General features: G+C 45.7%; 1 protein-coding gene across 2 annotated transcripts in view; it reads left to right on the top strand.

The window, feature by feature from the left end:
* The window catches only part of LOC142584628 (germinal-center associated nuclear protein-like), a 559,187-nt gene that overhangs the window by 15,238 nt on the left and 521,039 nt on the right, over window positions 1-22,910 (top strand). For both annotated transcript variants that reach the window (XM_075694780.1, XM_075694781.1), the window contains exon 5: window positions 10,081-10,281. In XM_075694780.1, coding sequence (XP_075550895.1) covers window positions 10,081-10,281 — 201 coding nt within the window. The remainder of the gene's footprint in view (window positions 1-10,080; window positions 10,282-22,910) is intronic.

Raw genomic sequence — 22,910 nt, forward strand, 5'->3', positions numbered from 1 at the left:
ATCGAATTTACTAAACCTGGAGAGGCTATCAATTGTTTCCGATATTGTGAAACGCTAGATCTTCTGCGCGTCGCTATCAAGAACAAACTACATGGAAAATTGATGAATTAGGTCGTGTTGGTCCACAATAATGGCCGTGCCCACGTCGCTGATGTGGTTAATACAAAACTGGCAAAGTGCAAGGGGAAATTGCTCCAACATTCGCAATACAGCCCAGACCTGTCGCCTTGCGACTTCCTCGTTTTGGGGCATTTGAAATAACAACTCAAGGGAACCAGATTTGTGTCTGACGATGATGTGAAAGAGTCAGAGACTTTTTGAAGCAGCAACCCAAGGTATTTTATGAGATGGGAATCACGTGACTTGTTAGTCAGTGGGACAAATGTCTAAATGCTCATGGAGACTACTTTTAAATAAAGTGCCCCATTTGTCATATATTCCCATTGGCTCACTTAAATTTGACTAGCCCTCCTATAGTTTGCAAAACTTCTTCTTTTTATATGTGCTCTCTGTTGCGACTATAATTTCGGTACAATTACTCGCAATACACGACCAGTTACAGCTGCTCCTGAGTGATTCATTGGAACAAATGACAGCGTCATGAAAAATTTTCACTGGCCGTTGCATATGTACAGAGATGTAAACAAGGTTCTTGACTGACAAAGTTTCATTAAAACGTCTGTCCTCAACTTGTTCATTTCCTGGGCTTTACATTTTTCATATCAGCGGCATGCACTGCTTTGCTGGTTTCGAACTGATATAGTTCTAAAGTTCATGTGATATTTTCGTTACTTATTAAATAGACAAAACACGTGGAAGCATTGATATCAGTTATTTCAGACACATTTTTGGACGTACGAGTGTATTCTTTTATGAAAAAAAAAAGACATATTTTACTTGTCTTGACAGTGCGTAGCGGTCAAGAATTCGGTTGGAGCATCTTTGTCAGTGGCAATGCAGTTATTATTCATTGGGTCACCCGACAAACTCTATGTCGAGGAGGCCGAGCTGCAATGTGAGCCCCCCTCTCCTACCTCCCCCCCCACCGAACGAAATTTCTGGCTATGCCACTGAAGCACACGTCTAGGTACTTCATGGATGATGGAGTTATATATATATATACTCTTATAACTCTATAGACGTAATCAATGGGTGTGCTGATTTTATTTCATTACCCTGAATTTGGCCAGATGGTGCTGCAACTACGGAAGGTCAGTTCCGCTATGCTAAACGCATAGCTAAAGTGTGAACATTGCCCGCCGCTCCGCTGTAGCTTAGCAGGGCAACTCTGAGCAGAGCGGACTGTAAGGACGCTCAACTAACGTAGTCTAATATTCACCGTGGTATCGCTAGGCCTAGCTGCTGCGATGTTCGCCACTGAGCTTCACGCTGTTTGGCGCCGAGCTTTTCCTTGGAAGAATTCGTCGCTGTCAGCAGGGGTGCCGACTCCACTGTTGTCATCTGCGTGGATGGCTTCGAAGCAGAAAAAAATTGCAAGAGTGAAAAATTGTATAATGCCGATTCTCAAAATTCGGCTTCGCCACGACAGAGTGGCGCTATGCTCTGAAGCATACACACTGTATCGCGGTGAAGCATATCAAGAATAGAAAGGGGCACTGTCACAGGGCACAGTATGTAGTCTTTAATTTAGGCACACCTGCACCCGACATGCCTAACAAGTGTACTGGCAGGCCTTCACAGCTATTTCAAGCGTGCCTGTGGTGATTGCAGGACAGTAAAGGGCATGCAGTAATTTTTTTTTCGCCTGCCTGATTTTTTCGGACATTTATGCGGCCTATAGGGAGTCTGAAAACACGAACGTTGACTGTGTATGAATGTTATGTGCTCCTAGACAGAATTTTAGAGTTGACTCAAAAGCTCTTGTGGTTTTTCAAACCTGGCATCAGCCTTTCACAACACGCACTTTTCATCCCCGATTTCTTACTAGACATGCTTGAAGCAGTGCACACACATTCATAGGTGTGCTCGAGTCAGCCGACGATGGGTGGGCTCAAGCCGTGGGTCAAAAATGTTTCCCGAGATGCTGTCACGTACTCATCGGATGTGGCTCACGTGCACACTGTGCTTACTGAAACATTTGTCGTTCTCTTGTTTTGGCTTGTTTATACTTGTTTTCCTTGTTGCTGTCCATTTATAAATATTATTACTTTTGTATCTCAGTAATTACTACTTTTTCACTGTCTGTGTCTTTATATATCCTTCATGTATCTCATGTGCTTCAGTTATTTCGTGTCTTTTGGACAAATTGTTCGGACTTATATTGGTATAACCCACTGCATATCATAATAATTATGTACCCCTTACTAAGAGGAGTAAAAGTGGCAGCAGAATTCTGTACTGACCTGTACAGTACCAAGTGCAGCCATGCTACCTTCACTGGATGTAAAGATAAGCGGGATACAGAGGCCCCTATATAACTACTGAAGATAGAAGGGCCTTGCAAGACACTTCCTGGAGAAAAGTGAAAGAAGAAGATAAAATAACAGTCAATTTGATAATCAAAGATGAAGGAGGCATTATGCTTGAAAAGTTTGCGGCCCCTTATTCGCAAGTCCTCGCAACTTCAAGTGTACCAGAGAGCTGGAAGAATAGGAACATTATACTAATCCACAAGAAGGGAACCGTTGAAGAATTGAAGTATAATAGGCCCATTGACTTGTGGGGTCTCTCACACCCGTGCTCTTGGGACAAAGGAACGACAACACAGTAGTGCAAACAATCACAAGGGCATTTATTGCACCTTTCATAGATCAGTGCCTGCTAGCCGAGTTGCTATCCACAAAACATGCCGATGGGCGCGCGACAAATCTAGAAGTCTGACTCACCGCGACCGGAAGCGAGCGAATATGTTCGCCCCATGCTGGATTCCAACGCCTGGTCGTTTGCGCGTACAGTCACGCGAATCGTGGCGCGTTCACGAGGCGGTCTCGCAGAAGCATGGGTCGGTGCGCGGGACGTCCTCGCTGTTAGCCGACCCGCCGGGGAAGAGGGTCGCTCCACGCGCGGCACGGCACGTCCGTGCCGCCTGCTGTCTCGACCCCCAAGAGCCAGAGCGCCTTGTCTCCCGGCGCCCGAGTAACCCCGCAGCGGCGCGACGCTCGCGCCATCTCTCGCACCGCGCTTGTACCACTCTGACCGCCGCGGGCGCCAGGCCACGCGCCGGGCGAAGCCGCCCTGCAGGAGACGAACCATGCGGGAAAACTAGATCTCAGGGGAGGCGTGAGAGTCTCGCATCCCCACAGACTTGATTTCAGTATTTTATAAAATATTGACAGATAATTTCCCATAGAATCGGAGAACAGGCTGCCTTCAGAAAGCGACATTCTACAATAGATCATATCGATGTAATCAATCAGGTACAGTCGCCGACCGTTTATTCGGACCTCATGGGGACTGCGGAAATATCTGAATAAACAGGGGTCCGCAAAAGCAGATTAAGAAAAAAAAAATGAAATCCTTTATTTCCACGCACTTATTAGGGCTCGGCAGTAGGCTTGAAGAAATCGTGAATGCGCCGTTGCATGCTGTTCCGTTTACAAGCAATCAGATAAGCCTGAATCTTGGAGAGGGTCGCACGGTCACTATAGGCGGCTGAAAGCACAGTCATTGCTTGTACACACTCTGCATGTGACGGTAGCGTAGCACATGGTGCGTCGTCTTCCGACTCAAGAGTCATCGTCCGGCGGTGCACCAGAAACGTGACGAATGATCTCGCTGTCGTCAAGATCTACGCATGTCAGTACAGCAGTGTCAGTACCTGTGAAACTGTCAAATGAGACGGTGTCCGGAATCGCAATGCAACCACTGCACAGGTTTCACCAGAACATTTTCTGCGTCAGTAGGGAGCACATCTGAAGGCGACAAATCTTAGGCCTCCCGGCACCCACTTGCCGGCATTCCCCAGCGCAGTCTGCGCGGGCACTGTCGGCGCCATTAGACACTTGACGCGATGTTTCCGTATGCCGCATTGGATCACCGGAACCTCGACACAGCACACAAAGGAAACACCACCATGCCGACATCAGTCGCACAAACGAAAAATGTGGCCTACTTGCAGCGTCGTGCGCGAAGAAACAAATCGGCTGCTGAATTGTCTTGACATGGCTTACTAAGCTGAAACCGGAACTGCTGTAGAGCCACTCTATCGAACCGGGCAGAAACGGTGATGATGAGCGGGGGTTTGCAGTAGCGCCACTTCGTGGGGCAGCAAGGAGGCTCCGTTCAAAACAAAAATGGCGTTGAGCAAGTCGATCCATGCACTGGTCATAGTCGGTGCATGGTGCTCTCGATCGAGTTGGCTCAAGGAGTGTCCGAAAAATCAGACGAGAGGTTGCAAGGTGTCCGAACTTTCGGCAGCTGTTATACATTATGGTCTATGGGGAGAATGGTGGTGCCGCGAAGCAGACCGAATAATCGAGCATGTCCGAATTTTCGGAGTCCGGAAAATCAGTTGGCGACTGTAATTGACAAGTCTGCAGAGCGCAATCATTCTCTCTGTATGGCTTTCATAGATTATGAAATGGCATTTGAATCGGTACAAATGCCAGCAGTCAAGGATTCGTTGCCAATCATGACATAACAGAAGCTCAGAAGGTGGTGCTCAAGGGAATTGCTGACAACGGCTTTAATCTGCTCATGTGCAAAAGCTCTACAGTTGATGCTATCATCAAAAAGTGCCGACAATTCGAGCAGGCTAAAAACCGATGCGTCCTGCAACCATTCACCAAACTTCCCTATGCTGCCGCAACGTCGACGTGTGAAGATCAACCCACACAGCAGCATGCGTCGCCATCAGAGGACATGGTGCGAACCGTTCAACGTGAACTGGATGCCATGGCACCTGCAGCTTTCTTTTTGCATAGCCCTGATGTTACCCCTTTTTCAGTTCCCCTTGTGCAAGCCATCGTTCGACAGAAACTTGAAAACATTGGCCTACATTCTGTCTGTGCTGTCGCCAGCTCCAAAGCCATCGAATGCCCTGCTTCTATTTTCGCTCCATGCCGGTGCTTCTCTCCACGTTATCGCAACCCGACTGAGTGGAAAACCATGGATGACCAGCTGATATATTTCACCTGTTGCCGCATTGGTCATGTTGCCAGAAACTGTCGCAACTCGTGGCCCTCAACACCTTGCACACCGACCAACCTGAGCCGTTTTGATGGAAATACCCGCATTGTTTTGCCCACTGCTGAGTCTAACAGCGCCGACAACTCTGCTGGGAACACCTGGTACAGTCGCTTACCATCGCTGCGCAGACACCGATCTCGTTCACCGCAAACGCGTCGGCCATCTTCCTGTTCACTGCAGCCACGTCGCCTTTTGTCCCCTGTGGCTTTTGGCCGCACCCTTTTGGAAAACTAAATGCAGCCCTCGGAGGTGGTGCTGCATTGCATACTACTGCAGCAAAGCCTCTGTCTGTGTCCGCAAAGAGAAGTGTAAGTGACAATAAACTAGACGGCTTACCTGTCCAAGCACTCGTCGACACTGGAGCCCACATATCTGTGATGAATGCTAGCCTACGTAGATGTTGAAAGAAGGTCCTCACCCCAGCAGCTGCCCTAGTGCTTCGTGTAGCCGGCGGCGGTGTGCTCGTTGTTCTTGGAATGTGTACTGCACATTTAAGCATAGCCGGCTGCCCTACTTCTGTTCTCTTTGCCGTGATCGACAACTACCCTCATGACGTTATCCTTGGATTGGACTTTTTATCCCATCATTGGACTGCGCAACCGGCGTTCTTCAATTGGAACTGCCTCAAGTCGCCGATGCTCTGATCACCGCTCCACTGCACTTTTGTTTGCTTCACGATGTGCGTCTGTCACCTGAGTCAGTCATGTACGTCGCTTTGACTGCACAGCCACAGATTTCTGACGGTGAATATGTCCTTCGCCCCATCATTGACATGCCTTTGAACCGGAACGTTGCTCTTCCTCGTACGCTGGTGATGATTACTAATAACGGCGTCGTTCTTCCGCTTCTGAATTTCAGCCTGCGCCCTCAAGTGCTTTCAGCCGGCATGTTCTTGCCAGCGTTTCTACTACTTCCGAATTTGACATTGAAAGTCTGAATGCCGAGAGCAATTTCTTAGCACCAATGGCAGCTCACAGATCTGGTACCCTAACGGATGATCTCGTGAAGATGATTGCACCTGGCCTCACCTCTGCACAGGCCACGGACATACGTCTCCTGCTTGAATCGTACAGTGACATCCTTGATTTCGGCAACAGGCCTTTAAGCCAAACATCTGTTGTTCACCACCGTATAAACACTGGAGATATGAATCCTATTCGTCGGCGTCCCTATCGTGTATCGCATGCTGAACGTTGAGCCATCCAATTAGAAGTGGACAAAATGCTCTGCAACGGAGTCATCGAACCATCAGCCAGCCCTTGGGCTTCGCCTGTTGTCCTTGTTAAAAAAAAAAAAAAAAACGGTACCTGGCGTTCTTGCGTCGGTTATCGCCATTTAAACTAGATCACACGAAAAGATGTATACCCACTACCACTCATTGATGATGCCTTAAACTGCTTGCATGGAGCTAAATACTTCTCGTCCATTGATTTTCGATCCGGCTACTGGCAGATATCAGTTGATGAAATGGACCGCGACAAGACGGCCTTCATCACACCTGATGGTTTATATCAGTTCAAAGTCATGCCCTTTGGCCAATGCCAGCTCCTGCGACATTTGAAAATATGATGGACTCTCTTCTTTGAGGCTACAAATGGACCACCTGTCTTTGTTATCTTGACAACGTTATTGTTTTTTCTCCCACGTTCGGCAGCCACCTTACCTGACTCGCTGCAATCCTTGCAGTCTTCCGAAAAGCCGGCCTCCAACTGAACTCCACAAAATGTCAATTTGGGCTCATTCATGTTACCATGTTGGGACACCTTGGGGACGCACCCGGTGTACAACCAGATCCGGAAAAAGTTGGCGTCGTTCGCAGTTTTCCTGTGCCACGTTCTGCTTCTGACGTGCGCTGCTTCGTCGGCTTATGTTCTTACTTTTGCCGTTTCGTCAAAAATTTTGCCGACGTTGCTCGGCCTTTGACAGATCTTAAGATAAACACGCCGTTCTCATGGAGCCCTGGGCAAACTCATGCGTTCGCCGCTCTCATCAGGTTTCTGACCACCCCTCCCATACTTGCCCACTATGATCCGTCTGCAACACCGCAGTCCACACTGACGCTAGCGGCCATGGCATCGGCGCTGTTCTCGCCCAACAGCAAAATGGTATTGAGTGCGTGATAGCTTACGCTAGCCACCTGCTGAGAGAAATTACTCCATTATCGAGCGGGAGTGCTTGGCTTTAATTTGGGCTGTCGCCAAGTTCTGGCTATATTTGTATGGCCGCACATTTTCAGTCGTTACAGACCATCAAGCCCTCTACTGGCTGTCTTCGCTCTGGGGCTCCACAGGACGGCTGGGTCGCTGGGCTTTGCGGCTCCAGAAAATTTATTTGTTTTCAACTATAAGTCTGGACGTCTGCACAAGGACGCTGGCTGCGTCCCTCGTCAGCCCGCGGATCCTCCCGATCCTGTTGCGCTTGATCCGGTGACCTGCGTGATGGATTTTACTGACATGACTGACATGCGCACTGAACAACAATGCGACGAGTCCTTACAGTCCATCATTGCCGGAGTGCAATCTAGCAGCACCAACGGCACGTGCCACATGTTTGTGCTACATGACGGCAACCTCTATCACCGCAATGTCAATGCTGACGGCCCTGAGTTCTGTCATTCTCGAACAACTTCACAATGTACCGATGGCGGGACACCTTGGAGTTTTGCGTGCATATGACCGCGTACGACGCCAGTTCTTCTGGCTGGGTCTCTACTGCTTTGTGTGTCGTTATGTCGCAACTTGCGAATTGTGTCAGCACCGGAAGAAACCTCCCCTGCCTCCTATTGGATGACTCCATCCAATTGAAGTTCCCCCAGAACCTTTCTTTCGCGTAGGCCTTGACCTGCTTGGCCCTTTTCCGACAACGGCTAGAGGGAATAAGTGGATTGCTGTCGCTACTGATTACGCGACACGCTACATGATAACAAAGGAGTTGCCGACTATTTGCGCAACTGACGTCGCCGATTTTCTCCTTCACGACGTCATTCTCCAGCACGGTGCACCTCGACAGTTACTTGCAGGCCGCAGCCACTTGTTCTTGTCCTGAGTTGTGGACGACCTACCACGCTCTTGTGCCACTGTGCACAAGCTGTCCACCGCCTACCCCCCACAAACGAATGGCCTTACAGAAGGTCTCAACCGAACACTTGCAGAGATGCTGTCGATGTACATTTCCAACGATCACCGCGACTGGGATGCCACGCTGGCCTACGTGACATTCGCACATAACTCATCCCGACATGACATCGCAGGATATTCACTCTTTTATCTTTTATATGGTCACGACCCCACTTTGCCCTTTGACACCATCCTACCATCTGTGCCACGCATTGCCACTGAGTACGCTCATGAATTCATGTATCGCGCTCACATGGTGCGTCAAGTCGCCACTCTCGTTTATTAGCCTCGTAGCATCTGCAACAAAAGAGCATTACAACTGGTGCCATTGCAATGTTCATTTCACCCTAGGTGCTTGGGTGCTGCTTTGGTTACCACATCGTCGGGTCGGCCTTTCCCAGAAGCTTCTCTCTCGCTACACAGGGCCTTATGAAGTCCTACGTCAAGTTAACGATGTCGATTATGAGATTGCGCCATTACAGTTTCATCCATCCTCAAGTCTGCCGCCCATCGACATCGTGCACGTTTCGTAGCAGAATCCATACTTTGCTTGCAGTTCTTCGCCTACCATGCGCCGAGACGGCGCCTCAGCACCCGGGGGTCCCGTTACGGAAGGATAAAAGAAGAGAGAGGAAGATCGCAAGATGCTGGCTGCTGCATGTTGTTACTAGTCAGCCATCTTAACCCCATTGACTCTGCTTGTATACATTGTAAATACAGCCTTATACTCCCAACATCCCCATAACAATATCTACAGATTCCACAGCTACCTTGGTCCTCTTTAAGAAAAATAGAAAGATACCAATAAAAAGAAGGGGTCAGGCAAGGAGACACAATCTCTCCAAGCCTATTACTGCATGCTTAGAAGTATTCAAGCTATTCAACTGCGAAGGCTTAGGAGTGAGGATCAATGGCGAATATGTCGGCAACCTTTCTTTTGTAGATGACATTGTCCTGTTCAGCAACACTGGGACAAATTGCAACAAATGATTGAGAACTTTAACCGAGAAAGTGCTAGAGCAGGGTGAAGATTAATATGCAGAACATAAAGGTAATGTTCAATAGCCTGGCAAGGGAACAAGAATTCATGATCGCTAGTCAGCCTCTAGGGTGTGCAGGAGTACGCTTATCTAGGCCAATCGCTCACAGAGGACCCTCATCTTGAGAAGGAAATTCATAGAATAAAAATCGGTTGGAGCATATTAGGCAGACTTTGTCAGATCCTAACTAGAAGCTTACCACTGTCGTCGAAAAGAAAGGTGTGCAAGCTTAGCATTCTACCGGTGCTAACAAATAGGACAAAAACTTAGATGTTGACAAAGAAGCTTGAGAACAAGTTAGCGATCGCGGAAAGAGCAATGGAAATAAGAATGTTAGGCGTAACATTAAGAAACTGGAAGAGAGAGGTGTGGACCAGAGAGCAAACAGGGATAGCCGGTATTCTAATCAACATTAACGGAAAGAAACACCTAGGTTAGATAACTGGGGGACCATTAGGGTTACAGAATGGGTGCCAAGAGAAGGGAAGCGCAGTTGAGGACGGCAGAAGATTAGGTTGGGGGATAAAATTAGGAAATTTGCAGGCTCAAGTTGGAATCCACTAGTGCAAGATAGGGGTAATGGGAGATTATTGTGGGAGTCCTTCGTCTTGCAGTGGACACAAAATGGGCTGATGATGATGATGATGAATAAGAGCAGGTCCCACTGGCTGTCTTTTACTGTAGGACATTGTGATGCGCTAAAATATTCGTGTCTTCTTGTGTACTTGAAACAATAATAAGGTCTCTCTCTCTTGCTTGCTTCAAATGTTGCGCAGGTGTGGGTGACATTCCCCTATGCAGTTCAAGCACAGAGGTTGAACTTGCCAAGCCCTCTGTCCTGGAGAGACCTCAAGCAAGCAGCGCAACATGGCGGGTGCGGTCGCAGCTGGACCGAGGCTCCAAACGAACGACAGCCTCGCATGTCAAGGCTGGCGAGAGTGCCGACGACCCGGTGGTGGCCAAGACCCACCATGCAGGTGACATGCATGCCCCGTTTCAAGGACCATCTTTTAGCACAGACCGCAGTGTGTGCTTGCTTCTGTGGCTTTGCATTTTGCCATCGGTCCCAGTCGGTAGTAAAAATTCAGGGATTGTGGACACGTAGTTAGCCTAGATTAGTATTCTTCCAACACTGTGTCTCTTGTTTGGCAGGAAAATTACGATTTCCGCAGGTTTTCCTGCTCGATTTAATCCATGTATTAGCTAATTCAGTCCCAGCACCATGAAAATTACCATATTTACTCGCATAATGATCGCACCCCTGAATTTTGTCGTCAAAATTTGATTTCTTTAAATTTCTCGTGTAATGATCGCAACCCGAACTTGCCGCAGTGATATGTTGTGTGCCCAGTCTAGCTTGGCACATGATCATATGGCATATTGATCGCGCTTACCATCTGTCTAATGCCGCGTGGACGACTCTTCAAGAGAAACCAAGCGGTCTGCATGCGCCGAACACTCTTAAGTAAATGCCTCATTTCATTACTTTCATCACTTTCCGCACTTCCATGACTAAAAAAAAGCTGCAACCAAACTTGCTTTTATTATGTGTAGGCTTTATAATGGTTGTGGTCAACAACAACAAAAAAGGCACCTTTTGATTCTTATCATCTGCACTCGTGGGCACGCAACAAATCGCGAGCGACAACGATAGTTGCCACGTTTACACTGGTACGTTGAAAGTGTACCCTATTCATACGCCGACGCTTGTAACACAGCTAAGATATTCACCCACCCTTAGCGGAAACATGCCGTATTAGGATAGTAATGAAGACAGATGCTGCAGTTTCCGCAGCATGCCGGCCATGTGTTTCTGTGTCACTGGCAGCTAAGCGCGCCCATCTGTTTCTGTCCTCTCAAAGTGGACATCGCTATGTTATTGCTGCAAACTTGCCGATATTGACGATATTATTCATTACTGATACGGAAGAAACTGTTTCAATGCATGTAATGTAATCACAAGAAGAAGAAAAAATTGCATTCGGCGCGTTCGGCTTGCTCCGCCGGCCGCCATTTTTGCTTTGGTGTCCCGCAGCAAATGCGGGACGAAGAAATTTTTTTCTTTTCACAGGGAATTGAACCCGCGTAATGATCGCACACCTGATTTTCCGTCAATTTTTCTGACAAAAAAGTGCGATCATTATGCGAGTAAACACGGCACTAATGTGTGTGTGAGATATTTTACTACCTCTGTGAATGATTTGTACGGGGTCAGAATATTGTGTGGTGCTGTGTAAAAACACTATCTGCGAGGGGTAGGATTGCACCAAGGCTGATTGAGGCCACGAAAGCACTTTTTGTCCAAGTTGAAAAATGCATTTCAAGTTAAACTAGACTATTTTAGGAATACTTGGCAGCAAAAAGTACTTCAATGTGTGCAGCACAAGAGTAGTAATTGGCAATGAAATAACCTGTTCATGGTAGTTCCGCTCATTCTTCAATGCCTTGCACTGCGGCAGAGGGGGCTCGCCACGGCAGAGCGAGGCAGGCCCACAATGCTCCACGTACTGAACATCACCATGACGGTCAGCTTAAATTTGATTTTGTGTGCCCACGTAGACACCGCTTTTTCCAATTTTCGTGCCTACGACATGCCAGGCTCGGTGGTCCTTGGCGAGCCGCAGTGTGCTCGGCAAGCTAGCTCATCACAGCACCCCGCAGCGGCCGCAGCATCTGCCCTGCATAGCCGACCACGTGCAACTGCAGTGCTTGTGCTCAGCATTTGCTTTGCACACCACAGGGTGTGCTCGCGCTACAGCCTAGCCGTGCTACGTGGTGCGGATAGGCTTTGGTCCTACACTACTGTATTTACACATATGTAACATGAGTATCGACTTTTTAGTCCGCGAGATAAAAAATAAATAAAGCTGCGAATGTAACATGAGATGAATAGAAATAGTACCTTTATTCAAGAAATTAATTTGAAAACGAGTTCTCTTCTCTGATCATCGTCTGAGGTTGAGACTGAGCTTCCCTTGCACGATATTCTCGCGTGATCACTTTGGGAAAATTTGCAAAAGTTGGCAAAATTTCACTTGATTTGGCACCGCAAGCATTGCCAAGCTTATCAGTGCCAAGAGCACTGTTGGCCATGTACTTCGAGGGGTAGGAGATGCTCAGTGTGCTGTAGTCATGGGCGACTTCAATGCGAAAGTGGGGAAAAGCAGGCTGGTGAACAAGCAATAGGCAACTACGGCGTAGATTCTAGGAACACTCGAGGAGAGATGTTTGTAGAATTCGCGGAAAGGAATAAACTGCGAGTAGTGGAACACCTTCTTCAGGAAGCGTTGGAGCAAAAACTGGACTTGGAAGACCCTAATGGTGAAACAAGAAATGAAATAGATTTAATACTTTCTGCTGATCCCAGCTTAGTGCAGGGTGTGGAAGTGTTAGGATGTAGAAGTGCTGTGATCATAGGTTAGTGAGGGCTAGGCTTCACCTCAATTTAAAGAGAGGAAGTGTAAAATTGATCAAGAAAAAGCAGGTCAACCTAGAGGCAGTAAGGGTAAAAGCAGACAAATTCAGGCTGGTACTTGCAAACAAATATGCAGCCTTAGAGCATAGAGATGAAGGTGACATAGAGATAATGAATGAAATCGTAACGAGGCTGGCTTCAGAGGCAGCAATTGAAGTGGGAGGCAAGGCACCAAGGCAACCAGTAGGCAAGCCCTCCCAAGTAACAAAGGACCTAATAAAGAAACAACAAAGAATGAAAGTGTCCAACTCAAGAGATAAGATAGAATTCGCGGAAGTGTCAAAACTGATCAACAAGGCGAAAGTAACTGATATTCGAAATTATAACGTGAGAAAGACTGAAGAAGCCGTAAAAAATCGATGCAGCCTGAAATCAGTGAGAAAGAAACTTGACATAGGACAAACCAAGATGCATGCACTGAAAGATAAGCAGAGTGTTATCATAGTGATAATTTGGTGTTGTGAATATGAGCGAATTAGCATAGTTTCGAGAAGAGATGAGAAAAGAAATGCTTGAATTCAAATCTGCAATTGAGAGAGAACTACGGAAGAAAATAAGGGACCTAAAAAACAGTGTGAGCTTTTTGAATGAGGATGTCGAAAAATTAAAGAGAGGAAACGTTGATCTTGAGAGGGACAACAAGTCTCTAAGGAGCATCAATGAAAAACTAACAACTGAGTGCGAAGCTTTGAGGAAACAAATGTCTCAACAGGATCAGAGGATCACTGCCTCAGAACAATATTCTCGCAAATGTAATCTTGAAATTAAGGGAATACCCAAACTTGCTAATGAGGACCTTCCTAGTACCCTTCATGAGATTGGCGCACTGTTAAATGTTCCCATCTCGAAAGATGATGTTGAAAAGTGTCACCGTGTACCTGCAAAAAATTCCACTTCAAACCCGAACATAGTAGTACAATTCAAGAGTCGCTCCAAACGCGATTCGGTGCTTCAAAAAGCAAAGAAAACGCGCATTTCGACAAAGGATCTTGGCCACTCCTCTAACACGCCTGTGTTCATCAATGAACACTTATGCCCAGTTTTAAAGCAACTTCTCGGCATGGCAATAGCTAAAAAGAAAACAGCAAACTGGAAGTTTGTGTGGACGAATGATGGGCGCATTCTTGCACGGAAAGATGAAGACTCGCGTGTTCTGCACATTCGTGAAGCATGTGACATTGAAAAGATTGCTTAGAATCGCTGTGCACTGTTGTGGTGCATCTTTTCTTTCGCCATGGCGATATCATCTCGTGACGTAAATAATCTTGTAGCGAGTCGCTTTCGCGACAAACTGTGCTGCTTTCACCTAAACATTCGTTCAGCACGACACAAGGAAGATGACCTATCTGCTTTTCTTAACACCTTTTCTTTTACTTTTGACATCATAATGATTATGGAAACTTGGTATACTCTAGAAGACCAGGTTTACAGGCACGATAACTATAACACTTACTTCCTCAACCGTACGAATAAAAAAGGGGGTGGACTTGCTGTTTTAGTAAAGAACGACACAGACTCTCGAATAGTATCAGAATTTTCTTTTATTAATTCCGACATTGAATGCTTAACTCTAACGTCACGAAATTACGTTTACTCTGTCATATACAGACCACCTGATTCATCTGTAAATAATTTCACCAGTGTTCTTGAACAATTATTCAATTACATAAATGACAACAATTTAAGACTAATTCTTGGTGGCGACATCAACATAAACGTACTAGAGTCTTCTCCCCTCGTAACTGAGTTTGTGGCTATGGTTGTGTCAAATGGTTACGAGATAGTAACAGAGACCCCCACACGTATCACACCAAATTCAGCAACTTTAATTGATGTTTTTATTACCAACATAAACAAAGATAACGTGGAGTCAGGTGTATTGTACTGCGATATAAGCGACCACCTAGCACTTTATTTTATGACAGACAGTACTACCAAAAAGCCGACGGAGTTACCGACTAGAACCGTTCAAGACATCACTCCTCTTACCTTGGCTGCTTTTAGCACAAGTCTTTCCCAAACAGATTGGAGTACAGTCTACCTTTCATTAACTGCAGATTCAGCCTACGAGACATTCATAGCTATCCTTAAACAAATTTATTTGAAGCATTTCAAAGAAAAGGTTGTAAAAGAATGCCGTAAGAATCTAAAACCATGGATAAATTATGAATGTTTAAAAATGATCAAAAGGAAAACGAAACTCTTTAGTAGGTTAAGAACTAGAGACATATCGGACCTTAAAATATTTAAAGAATTCCGAAATAAAGTAAATGCGTTTATTAGGAAAGAAAAAAGAAATTATTTAAGTCAACAATTCGATCCAGACTTCTGCAATGGAAGTGCAAACATCTGGAGGAAGCTTAATACGTTACTTCACAGGACCCCTATTTGCCCAGGAATTACGGAAATAGAAATAGATGGCCGCATTGTTAAAGATCTAGAGCTGGCTGAAAAATTTAACCACTTTCTCATAAACGTTGGACAGCCAAAGCAACAATTACAGCCAACGGTAACTCGTGCACAGACTACAGAAACGAACAGCATCTTTTTCGCACCAACTGACGATCAAGAAATAGTGTTAACGTTCTCTACACTAAAGAACACCAGCGCACGTGACATAGACGGTTTTCAGATATCTCCGATCAAGCATGTAATCCATATTATAGCTCCTGTGCTCACTCACATTTATAACCTGTCTTTATCGACAGGCTGTTTTCCAAAACAAATGCAAACGTCTGTTGTCACTGTGCTACATAAAAAAGGAGACAAAAATGACCTTGGGAACTACCGACCCATCTCCATATTACCGACATTTTCAAAAGGCTTTGAAAAAATTATTTTTAAAAGAGTTATAAACTTTTGCACCAAATTTCACATAATAACAAAATCGCAATACGGTTTCATGAAGGGCAGGTCGACTGAGACTGCTTTACTAGCCCAAAAAGAAATAATTCTAAAATCTTTTGAAGATAGGCAACTCTGCATTGGAATCTTTATAGATTTTTCCAAGGCCTTTGATCGTCTCTGTCACTACACTTTAATTGAAAAACTAGAAATGTATGGTATTCGTGGCATCCCACTTTCACTGTTGAAATCATATCTTAAGTGCCGATGGCAATGTGTAAAAATTAACAATTACTGCTCTTCTCTTCAACCGATAATTACTGGGGTACCACAAGGTAGTATTTTAGGGCCGCTGCTTTTTAACCTATACATCAACGACATTGTAAAAATTATTGACAAACCTAAATATATAATCTATACCGATGACACTAGCATTTTCTTCACCGGTAATGATATGAGTGCATTGACTTCACTTATCAATACTACATTAGAGAACCTGTATGCATGGAGTGAGCAAAATTCATTAGTCATTAACGCATCAAAACAAAAGCAGTTATTTTTCACTCGCGGATGCAGCTTACTTCTCCACGCGATGCCTTACGCTTAGGTAGCGCGACAATTGAAATTGTAGAGACGGTTAAAACTTTAGGAGTGTTTTTTAATTGTATAATGTCATGGGAACCACAAATTAATAAACTAATAACTAATATTTCCAAATGTGTAGGTATACTTGCACGACTGCGTTCCTTGCTTCCAGTTTCCGTTAAGATAACACTTTATAACAGCTTGTTTTTATCGCATGTCAGTTATTGTTTTTTGGTATGGGGGAAGTACAACAGCAACGAACATTAATAGACTATACAAACTACAGAAAAAAGCGATTAGGCACATTGCTAATGTTGACTACTATGCACATACGGGTGAATTATTTAAGCGGTTTAACATTATCCCAATTCATCAGCTTTACGAGTATTACCTAACAATAAGATATAAAAAATCCGTGCTCAATAGCAATCGAGCTTTTTTGGATATTTTTCAACTTGAACCGTACACTATCCCATACCCTACTCGTCACCAACAACACTGGATCATTCCATTGTGCAGAACACACTTTGGCCGACAAATGCTCCGCTTCACTGTTCCTGTTTTATTAAACAAATTAATTAAAAAATATATAATAATTGAAGAATGTGGCATACGTGTTATTAGGGAAGCCCTTTTATCATGAAATCAATGCAATATTGTTTATCACTAACTAAACTTTCAGTGTATATTGGAATTTGTCTTCATGTATTATACTGTATAATTTAACCGTAAAGGAATCTGTATATCTATATTTTCAGTTCATGACGAATCTATGTGTATTACGAGTTGTAAATATTAACCCCTTCTTGCTATGAACGAATTTTGTTCGTCTGTCCTCAATGCATTCCATGTATCAGGGAGGCTCGGGTTCCCCTCAAGTGACTGATGGCACTTTTATCCCGAGCCTGCCCTCATCCTTGAGATGAAAAATAAACTGATTTGATGATTTGATTTGATCATAAATTTCGAATATATAGTAAAAGAAGCAGAAGAACTCTATACTGACCTGTACAGTACCCAGAGGAGTCAGGATACCTGCATTAGAAACTGTAATGAACAGGATACAGGAAATCCTCCTATAGCTAGTGATGAAGTTAGAAGGGCCTTGCAAGACATGAAATGGGGAAAAGCGGCAGGAGGATATGGAATACCAGTCGATTTAATCAAAGATAGAGGAGATGAAATGCTTGAAAAACTAGCAATCCTTTATACATACTGCCTGTATACTTCAAGAGTCCCAGAGAACTGGAGCACTGCCAACATTATACTAATCCAGAAAAAGGGAGAGGTTAAAGAAGTGAAAAATTAGAGGCCCATTAGCTTACTCCTAGTAATATATAAAATATTCACCAAGATAATCTCCAATAGTATAAGTGGAACACTGGACTTCAGTCAACCAGGAGTACAGGCAGGCTTCACGAAGGGATACTGTACAATGGATCACATCCATTGGATCACATCCATGACATCACTCAGGTAATTGAGAAATCCACAGAGTGCAGTATCTCTATATGGCTTTCATAGATTACAAAAATGCATTTGATTCAGTACAGATACCAGCAGTCATAGAGGCATTATGTAATCAAGGAGTACAGACCGCTCACGTAAATACCCTGGGAAATATTTACAGAGTTTCCACAGCTACCTTAATTCTCCACAAGTAGAAAGATACAGTGTAGACTGCTTATAACGTAAGTCGCGTAAAAATCCGTGCTATAAGTGGTACTGCGTCATAACCAAAGCATGCTCTTTTTGGCTTTTGCCTATGCCAAACGGACCACCCACCTTGCAAACACAATTTATTACATATTTCACTCACACACACATGCAACACAATCGCAACACCACACAGAAACCAAGTTCTCCTGACAAGTGCGGCATCAGCTGAAGAACGCTGTTATTTTTGTCTGGCGATCCTTTTAACAGCGCTTCGAACAATTTCGTCCTCTACAAAGCTTAAGCGCTGAAGCACTTTCTCACTCAAACTGTTCTTCGTGCAGTACATCTTCACTTTGCAAAGGTATTCCAAAGCGTCTTTGCATGGGACATCTGGGTTTGGCGCCGGGTTGACATCGTCCCCTGACTCGTCTTCGGTTGCAAGCTCTTCGCTACCGCGCGCTGCTGCGACGAATGCGTCATCCGTGCTCACTTCCTCGCAGACAGGAATCTCTGACTCACTGGTATCGACATAATCCTGGAAGTTGTCTGGGGCGGAAACAAACTTGCTTTCAACGAGGCTGGACTACACATCGTCGGTGTGTAGTCCGGCCATCGCTCGGCTCACCAGCGTCAAGAGCCTTTGCATTGCGCACGAAGCCTGCTTTGTTGAAGCACTTGCTTATTCTTGTGGCTTTTACCTGCCACCATGAAGTAGCAACCATATCCATCACGCCCCTTAAATTCACTTTAAGAGGCTGCTGCTGCATGCGCAGCAAAACTCTTTCGCAGATGCGTTTTTTTGTAAAGTGCCTTTACGGTTGCGATGACACCCTGGTCGAGCGGCTGACATTTTGCAGTCGTGTTGGCAGGCAGAAACTTTAACTTTACTGCAGTCAACTTTGGCTTGGTGTTGTGGGCTGTACAATTGTCGAAAATGAGCACCTGTCGCTTCTCTGTCACCATGTCTTCATCGAACTTGCAAAGCCAGCTTGTGAACATGTCTTGCGTCATCCACTCCTTTTTGTTGGATTTGTATGTCACTGGCAGGCATGTCGATTTTTTTCGACATATGCGACCGCACAGGGTAGATTTTTTTTATTGCAGATTCCGATTCTTCTTAGGGACTTATTTCGAAAAAAATTTACCGTAATTTTTCTAGGGTGACCGTAAAGTGAGGAAAAAATATTTTGCGTTGGTATATATGCACTCTTCATTCATGAATAACAACAATAAGAAAGGAAATAAACTTATCAGAATTAAAAATTTGGTACATTTTTATGCACATAGTTCAAGGCTTTGAAGATCTGCACACGAGAATATTTCGCAAGCCTCAAATGTTCCTGCTCTTACACTAATATGTACGTCTATAGCGTAATCGAACTGCGTAGGTGCGCGCACTCAAGAAAACTGTTTGATTGTGTGCCCATCAAAAAAAGCAACACGTGTGACAAACTTCCACTAATATTAATGCGAACCAGCTAGAGCAATTAGTTTTCAAGAGTTTTAAAATAAAGAGAAGAAACGTAAACGCATGCACAGTGGCATCCTTCCTATGCGCACCCCTGTGAGCACTAAACGAGCGAGAAACAAGCGGTCACCCTTTGAGCGATTACGAACGAGATAGCCATCAGTTTCACAAGCGCAGAAAGCCGAAACCGCACGCGAAATGAAATCCAAACGGCCACCCGCCTGCGCGCACGCTAATACGCGAGTGGTAGTACAGTCAAGTCCACTTATAACAATGTTCAAGTGCCATGAAAATTTCATTGTTATAACCGATAATTGTTATAAACGGGTTGCATGAAAAAAAGCATAACAACTGCAAAGAGAAGTCACAGACGGCAAGTGACATGCCAGCTCCCCCGAGGCATCGTTTTGGTGGTCCCGAAAGGGGCCGTGTAAAAAATACGAGAAGGTTGCCGCGGCTGCCTCTCAGCTTGAAAATCCCTTAGCGCCCCCCCCCCCCCCAAAAAAAAAACTAAGAAAACATGAATACCTAAGAGCATTTAATGAGGGCAAACTGGCTTGCACTTCTCACTTCTTTGCTGAAACAAACCCGTAATCGGCGAGTTTCGACTGCTTCGCGGCAATCTTGCCGATGTCTTTCTGGAGGGCATCCAAATGTTGAACATGTCCGAGCGAAAGGTTTTTTGCAAATGAAGTCCCGCAGGGAATCGATCATTCTTGAGGCCTCCTGTTGAGACACTACTTTTACACGTTCCGGTTCATCTTCGTCGTCGCTGCTGTCGTCGCCTTCTGCGCCGGTGACTGCTGCAACGATCGCCTCGTCAGTCAATTCTTCGTTTGTCGCGACTGCATCGTCGGCGTGCAAGAATTCTTGAAGCCCCTCCGCGTCGCCGTCATCACCACGCACCGTAGACCAAAGTACTGTAATGGCTCCATCGGCAGTAGCTTCACGATACTCCGCATCACTGATATCCCCGGCAAAGTCCGCTTTTCAGAAGCAATTCATGACGGTGGAGGAGCTGACTTCTGCCCATGCCCCAAAAATGAATTGGACAGCCATCAGAAGTGAAATCTTAAGTCTGGAGCGGGTCGGCATTCACGCACAGCAATGTCCAGGTTAAGAGCAAGCTTGCTCAACACACGTCGGCGATATAATGCCTTGAAGCATGCAATCACGCCTGCGTCCATGGGCTGCAAGCCTGCAGTCGTGTTCGGCGGCAGGAAAAAAAATTTCACAAGCGACAGCTTCTGGGCAGTCTGGTGTGCAGTACAGTTATCAAGGACCAACGCCACCTTCGTGCTGCATCCGCTGATCGAACTCGCTCAGCCACTCGCGGAAAAGTTCACGCGTCATCCACGCATTCTTATTATGACAGTAACGAACTGGAATCCTCGCAGCACCACGGAAACAGCGGGAATTCATAGATTTTCCAATTACGAAGGCGGGACACTTGTCGCTGCCGTCCATATTCGCGCAAAGGAAAACGGTCACCCGTAATTTGCTCTGCTTGCCGCCCTTACAGGGATCGCCTTTGAGTGCACGTGTCTTCGATGGAAGCATTTGGAAGAATAGCCCGGTCTCATCACCATTGTACAAGTCCCGGTCCGCATATGCTTCGCGGATGTACGGCAGTGTTTCATCTAACCACTTCAGTCTAGCGTCGACATCGAGCGACCCTGCCTCGCCCATGACTGCCTTGTAGACGATTCCGTGCCTCTCCTTGAACTGCTGAATCCAGCCACCACCAGGCTGGAAATCGGTATTTTGAAGGAGATACGCAAAGTGCTTCGCCTTCTCTGCCGAAATCAGGCCACTAATTGGCAAGTTCATAGCACGTGCGCTAAGGAACCACTGATACAGTGCCTCCTCCACGTCTTTGTAGGCACCATGCCGAATCCTTTTCTGGCCGTCCTCCATAGTATGGCCAGCACTAGCATGGCATTCGTTTTCAGTCATCTTGAGCGCATTGCGGATAATGGTTGAAATTGTCGGCTGTGACAGGCCGTACTTGCGTACTAAGTTGCACACTTTTTCACCACCTCTGTGCTCTCTCAAAATGTTTCGCTTCGTTTCCAAAGATATTGCCGCTTGCTTTCTCTTCTGCGGCAGTTGATCCAGTTAAGCCACGCTGGCCGCGCTTCCTGAAGGAGAATCCTCCATCGTTGAACTCTGGCGGGGATCCGATGGGCTTGCAGAACCAGTAGGACCAAGGCCGGTGATGGCAGATGACGAAAACCTCACTGGCAACGCACGTGCTTTGACACTGTACGCTGCCTTCGGAACACGTGCAACTGGTGAAGCAGGAACCAAGGAGAATGGGAATGATGGGGCAGCCCACACACAGAACACCTATACAAAGTAGAGAAGGGAAACTGTACCTTCCACAGTGCTACGGAAATAAGCGTGGCGGTGGCGTCGTGAACTAAAGTATGTGACCACAGGTGGCGCTGTACAACAGGAAACGGAAACGGGGTTTTGCGCAGTATGGCCACTTTACCAGTGTTCTGTGGTTTTACTGGGTTTCTGGCTGCTGCGCCTCGATCGTGCTCCCGCCAGTTTAGTTGCTGTGTGGCAAACGTAGCGCCTGCATATATATGTAGGCGCTACGTTTGCCACGCAGCAACCAAACTGGCGGGAGCACTATCGAGGCGCAGCAGAATACATGTAGCGCTGAGTCATATCGAGTTAAGGCACACTCTGAACTGACTTTTAAAGGCATCCTGAGCAGTTTTTCGTTTATTACGCCGCCGTTACCCCGAGTTGTGCCACCGCGCTCCAGCTGTTGCATTTCGTGTAGGGCTACTGACAGAATGCGGTTTCCAGGTGGCACGATGGCCTCGACTGGAATAAACGCACACGACACCAAAGATTGAGTAAGCCTGAAAACATTTTATTTGCATTTTACAGGTACAACAAAAAGCACACGTCTACGCATCCACACAAACGCGGTTACATAGTCAAGAACATAGTCAAGAAATGGCTCATTAATAAGGGTAGCACAAACGCACAAGAAAGAAGACCTAAGCTACAAAACGTATGGTTGGCTGCTAAGTATAATAATTTCCCTGTCACCGCGTGTCACTTTTATACAGCATCTTTACAGCACTACCAGGCCCTGTAGTTTGGCGGAAAGAACGCAACAGCTTACGGCCGTCAGCTGCCTCTTCCTTACGGGTGTCATAATTATCCTAATCTCTGCATCAACGTCGTGCAAGTCCACATACAGGTATCTGTATCTGAACCATATGTGCCAGCTTAATACATGTGTAGTGAAATTATGATAACCACTGCGTCTTATCAAACGTATTGGTTTTTCAAACGCGCATTACAGCTGACGGAACAACATACTGTAAGTGAAGCACAAGAGAACAAGGACAAAAGGAGGATACAACACTTGAAGAAGAAATGAAGAATTAGTAGGCTTACAGCAAACACGCGATGACGGAGAACACACAATGATGCAACGGGTGTTCTGTGACATCGGTTTGCGTACTTACAGTGTTATGGAGATCAACGGCATAAAAACTTACCTTCAAGCGTACTCCCTCAACCTCCGCCGCATTCATTGATAATCA

The sequence above is a fragment of the Dermacentor variabilis genome, chromosome 6 (assembly GCF_050947875.1).
Source record: "Dermacentor variabilis isolate Ectoservices chromosome 6, ASM5094787v1, whole genome shotgun sequence".
In the NCBI taxonomy this organism is placed as follows: domain Eukaryota; kingdom Metazoa; phylum Arthropoda; class Arachnida; order Ixodida; family Ixodidae; genus Dermacentor; species Dermacentor variabilis.